This window comes from Cololabis saira, chromosome 7 (assembly GCF_033807715.1).
Source record: "Cololabis saira isolate AMF1-May2022 chromosome 7, fColSai1.1, whole genome shotgun sequence".
In the NCBI taxonomy this organism is placed as follows: Eukaryota; Metazoa; Chordata; class Actinopteri; order Beloniformes; family Belonidae; genus Cololabis; species Cololabis saira.
Window position 1 is genome coordinate 8781900 of NC_084593.1, and position 6000 is coordinate 8787899.

Genomic DNA, 6000 nt, shown 5'->3' on the forward strand with positions numbered 1-6000 from the left:
ATGTATTGTGTATGTGTGTATGTATTATAATTTCTACTTTATTATTATTGTATTTCCTTTATTGTATTGTTTTGTTTTTATTCTGTAAGGTGACCTTGGGTGACATGAAAGGCGCCGTTAAATAAAATGAATTATTATTATTATTATTATTAACGCGGAACCATAAGCCATGCCGTTTTGAGCTGAACATTTGTTGGACGCCCTGCTTCTATTTTCTTCCTGCCGCTCGCGTTGAAAGCCGGTTGAAAGCGCTGTAGGAAACAGTCATGGATGAGGAACGCCTGATCCAGTTAGTTGAAATGAGAAGTTATCTCTATGATTCCTCCTCATTTCACTACAAAAACCTCAATAAAGTGGCAGCTGCTGGAGGGAGATGGACAGAGAGCGTCCGATGTCACGCAGTGCTACGATAGTCGGACGCTCGCATGCAGTTACACAGTTTTACAGTTGTGGGCGTGATTTGCATTTTGTTTACATAACGAAAATGCGCCGAATCTTATTGATTGAGCTACTAAACCAAAGTCACAGGTGGAGTTGATGGCTTGTTTGATTTTGTGCACAAAGGACTGCACTAAAGCCGTTTATCACTCTATTTCTTCTTTGTGTTTGTGTTCCTTTCAAGTTGTTAACATGTTGTTGTGATCGGTTGTTGTGATGCCTGTCAATCAGTCTGATTGGGGTCCAGGTGGCCTCTCGGAGCACTAAACTGTAAATGGGCTCACACTGCTCATTCGCTGACATTGTGACTGGCTACACATGCTGGTTACAGGATTTTGTGGCGTGATTCTTTGCTTTCAGCATACTTGGATTTGGCGTTTTGGCTCCAGCAGTTGGAAAGCAGAAACCAGAAGATAGGAAGGGTTGTTGATTAGGGCTGCAACTAACGACTATTTTAATAGTCGACTAGTCACCAACTATTGAAACGATTAGTCGACTAATCGGATAATTAGTCATTTTTTCTTAAATTTAGTATGAGGTTGCTTTAATTATGTGGCAAATGATAATAAACACGAGAAAGATGGGTACGTCAATGAAAAATAGATATTTTATTCAACTTTGCTGCTGTTCATACAAGAAGTAAATAAAATGTCCTATCTAAAACCAAGCACAGGCACAGTGATCAGTCAGTATAGACATAAATCCATAAATAAATAAACCTCTGTCCATTATTTTTCATTTTTTAAGGACAGGCAATTGTGTTATATAAAAAATAAATTATAAAAAAAAATAAAACGTTGCATATTTTTTCTCCATCAAGATGGTAAAATGGGTTCTGGATGGCAGGACGTGCTCTGGGTTGAACTGGTGTATCATTTGTTGAAACCCGTCACCATCACCATGGAGAGCTGCTCATATCACAGATCAGCATCTATTGATCAGTGAGGGCAGTAGCCTCTTACTACAGGTCTGCTTCTTTTGCAGAAAGGGCTCCATGGTGGCTCTTTTTCGGTCTGCGTGCATTTAATTTAAAATAATTTTGTCAGGCAAAGTCAGGCACAACGTTAAAGCTCTCCTTTAAAGCCAAAATACGCTTAATATCTTACCAAGGTAAGTCCGTTTCATTCAACTGTCCGACGTGCTTTCTCTTCAAATGCTCGTGCATTACCGACGTGCTCCTGTGATAAGCATGCTTTGCAAGCCTTGCAAGTAATCTTTTTATTTGCCGTATTCAGGCTAAAATGCTCCCAAACTTTTGAAGTTTTGTTACATGCAGCTACTGTACAGGACGCCGTCATTTTTGTTTACGCGCTACCCGCTCGGCTGAGACGCAGAGATTGTATTGAAGGGAGATGCCTCACTCCATTGGAAAAACACGTCTGGCGACAATTGTCGACAATGTAATTCATTGTCGACAATTTTGATTATTGATTTTTGTCGACAAAGTCGACGAATCATTGCAGCCCTATTGTTGATGAGATGGTGCACACGATTTCCAGTAGGAATCGAGACTCTGCACCTGAAACTGCGCCGTACTCCACTCACCAAGCCCAGGAAACAGTGTTTAAATCCAACAGGGAAACAGTCATCAACCAAACAAAAATATATTAAATGGATAACCGTTTCCAGATGGAAATGTTGTTTTTTTTCTTTCGTTGCATTGGGTAAACATTTGCTTTGTGCGTTGCCTCTGTTGTCTTCCAAATGCATCCCCGGTTATCAATGAAACCCTGCAATTTCCCTGGATTCCTGGCTTTGCATGTACAGACAAGCTTTGTTGCTTGTGCAACATGCAGTGTGTGTGTGTGTGTGTGTGTGTGTGTGTGTGTGTGTGTGTGTGTGTGTGTGTGTGTGTGTGTGTGTGTGTGTGTGTGTGTGTGTGTGTGTGTGTGTGTGTGTGTGTGTGTGTGTGTGTGTGTGTGTGTGTGTGTGTGACACACCCACCGACTGGTGCAGCTCCAGTTGTTTTCTCATCTTCACAAACAAGTTTGGAGGAAACACTTTTTTAACGTCCTCAACAAGACGTGGACAGAAAGGTTATCGTGCTGAACTTTCACACGTGCCGCCGAGAAACACGTCCACTATGTGGACGTAGCGCATTTCATTGGATTTTTGCACAAAGGCAGCGATTCCACCTGCACTCTTTTTTTTTTCTCTCTTTGATTTAAAATTTGACATCAATGGAAAGCCACAATTTATGGTCTTTATTGTTTATTCCAGACTCATAGTTTGCGCTCTCTTGTTTGAAACCAATAAGAGCATAATTTGTACCTGATGTATTTGAAAAATTAAAAAGAAATATGTAACTAGGCTGGAATGTGTTGTCCTGTTAGTGCGTTTTATCTCCTTCCAGCTCGTTGTCCAAGCCAAGCCGGCGAGCACAGACCCAGAGTAAGTGGGTCACAATAGGACTGTAGCCCAGACTGCATTGTGGGTCATCAAAACTGTTAATTATCAACATATTGTAACCTCCAATTTTATTTTTAGAAACTGGGAAAATATAATTAATTGTGAGAATTAACCCCTGATCAACATGAGCCATATTGTGAGTTAATTTGAGGCCTCGCTGTTATGGATAACTCCATGAATCTCTTGCTTGTCATGTAACGAGTGTTCCTTATCAAGCCGATGTTTGTTTCCAGACACAAACCCCAGGAAAAGACAAACCCCAGGCGGACGCGTCTAAATCTCCAACTCTTGGAGAAATTAAGAGCAAGTTGTCAACAGCAGCGAAAGAGGCAAGGCCACCAACGTTTTATTTTACTTTTGCTCTTACGTCTCAATCGAGGCTCGACCTTGACTTAATGATCTTCTCCTTCAGGGGAAACCGCTGCCGAAGACGGAGCAGAAGTTTGAAAACTTTGTGAAGAATTCTTTTAAAATCTCAGACAAAACGGTACGTTGTGTTTTTTTTGGCATCACATGTGCAGTTTATATCAATGTTCTGACGTATCACGATCAATCCATTTAGTCTCGTTGCAGCATATTCAGCGGGAGTTGCTTCCTACTAAATTTGATGAAACATTCCTTCATTTGCTGAGTTAGTCGCCATGGGCACATTTATACAAACCCCATTGAGTATAAAGCGCTCTTTGACATTATTTAATAAAGTTTATTTTGTCCATTGCTTTACAATTTAACTTGCTGAACTTGCCTGATGAAGGCGAAAGTACGGTGGCCGAGACCCGCCATTGCTGAAAATAAAAGTTACGCTGCAAACAGAAACAAACGCAGCTGAAAATAAAATAAACGCTTAGCAAATAAAATAAACGCTGCAAACAAAAAGAAACGCTGCTGCAAATAAAAGAAACGCTGAAAATATAAAGAAACCCCGCTGCAAATAAAATAAAAAAACCACGCAAATAAAAAAGCCACAACGGAAGTGAATTACCGGGGACTATTTTTGCTGATGCACCGGTGTTTTTTACGTGAGAGGAGAAGAAGAAGACGAAAAAAATGACACATAGCGACGTTGAAAACTAACCTTTTCACTTATTTTCTCGTTCGTTGTTCTTCTTATTCCTTGCTCTTCTTATTTCTTCCTTTTCACTTACGTCCTCTTCGTCTTCTTCTTCTCCTCTCACGTAAAATCACCGGTGCATCGGCAAAAATAGTCCCCGGTAATTCACTTCTGTTGTGGCTTTTTTAATTGCGTCCTTTTTTTTATTTGCAGCGGCATTTGTTTTTATTTGCAGCGTTTCTTTAATTTGCAGCGGCGTTTGTTTCTGTTTGCAGCGTTACTTTTATTTTCAGTAATGGCGGGTCTCGGCCACCGTACGAAAGTAATCGCAGAAACACATCAGGTATTTAAAAACTTAAATATTCTTGTCCGACAAAAAGAATCACCAAATTAAATCGCTCTTTGCCATGTTAGATACCCAGGAACGAGGTATCAGTCCTCAAAACTGTCCAGTCTCCCTGACATAACATGTTCTTTTGAAAATCTGCCCATGTTGTGTTGGAGCGCTCTTCCGAGATGGAATGGGAGTACACCTGTCAAGGCGCACCGGCTCTGGTGATTTACGGCAGTTGTGTCTTCTGCAGCCTTAATGAAGACTCCGGTAGTGTGTGAACGGTGCCGGTCTTTTTCACTTTCAAGGCCTCTGAGAAAATGCAGCTCTTAAATCTTTTCCCCCAATGCTGCTTGTCGTTTCGGGAGAGAAACAAAACCCTCATACGTACATTGCTGTTGCAAAGCATGAATTCATCACCCAACGCCCCCGGATGATAACTGCAGACTCCAAGAGTTGGACTGTAAAGCCTTTATCAAAGCATCTTTTAGATTACGATCACTCGAAGCGGGCTATTTAACGTAATCACATGGCTGCATTAAAATGTTCAGCGTACAGTCATGAGAGCAGGTGGAAGCTCTTTAGAGCGACACGAAGGCTCTACGGACGAGGGAAAGGGGTGGGTGGAGTCGGGTCGGGGAGAGCTTGTTGATCCCAGTGTGTAGAAACATCTGTGGAAGTGCTCTGGTTTCATCAGCCAAGGCTGAGATCTGTCAGACCTGGAGCACCTAGTCATATACTCTGGTATGTACTGCTGCCCCCACCCAACCCCTCGTCGTTCCCCAGCAGCCCCATCCAAAAACTCCTGCGTTCCCACAGGCCAAATGCACAAAAAGCATGCTGTAGTAAAAAGTGAGTCATGTGCCTCGTGCTGTGTCGCACTTCATTTGCCTGATTTATAATTTCACCCTTTTCTGTCTTTCTCATTCGGCTGTTATTCCTCTCTTCTCTCACCTTCCTCAGGTGGTCAAGGACCTCTGGAGGTTTATGCAAACACTGAAGACCGACAAGAAGTAAAACACGTCTACGGCGAAGCATTTCTTTGTATGTGTTCCTGCCAGACATTTAAAGGCCCCATCGGTGAGGTTTCCTCTCGGCCTCATCTAAAGACTGGTCTAGAGGCGCTGACGTTTCGTGAAGCCATTAACGCATGGATTCAGGTGTCTGCTTTCTTTTTTTCTTGTTTCTTTTCATATAGATGCAAAGCACCAGCGGAGCTGACTCGGTCATAATTCATTCAGTCATGCACTATTTATAGATTGAAATGATAAGCGTTACCCGTTGTTGCTCAGTCGAGGGTAGAATGACTGCTGGACATTTCTATCATTTGCAGGCAATTGATGTCAAAACCTGTGTGTCTTTCTAAATCAGAACAAATATCACAACCCTGAACACCCCTGCCCTCCTACAAATACTTTCCTTTGTAGTAGAAAGTCACATTTATGTACCATTAAGTAAGGGCTTGGATGTTTTGCGACTGCGAACGCATATCTGCATGTTACTGCTGCATCAAATCAAACTTATATCAAACTTAATCAAACTTGTATAGCACTTTTCATGCATAAAACACAAAGTGCTTTACACAATACATACTAGGGATGGGCGGTATGGAGTAAAAAATGTATCACGATAATTTCTGGCATTTATCCCGATAACGATAAAAATGACGATAAAAAAAATACTAATTCAACTCCACCTTTTTAACTATAAATCTGTCACCTCATTCAGTCTTTGGAGCCAAATCACTGCTCTAAAAGATACTAAATGATAC

The 6000-nt window shown here is 41.5% G+C and overlaps 1 protein-coding gene across 1 annotated transcript in view; it reads left to right on the forward strand.

Annotated features, from left to right (window-relative positions):
* npm1b (nucleophosmin 1b) overlaps positions 1-5621 on the forward strand; it is a 31578-nt gene extending 25957 nt beyond the window's left edge. Inside the window, exons 9-11 of the mRNA XM_061726133.1 lie at positions 3081-3176; positions 3260-3334; positions 5193-5621. Of these exons, the coding sequence (XP_061582117.1) occupies positions 3081-3176; positions 3260-3334; positions 5193-5246 (225 nt within the window). The 3' untranslated portion in view covers positions 5247-5621. The remainder of the gene's footprint in view (positions 1-3080; positions 3177-3259; positions 3335-5192) is intronic.
* Positions 5622-6000: the final 379 nt, after the last annotated feature.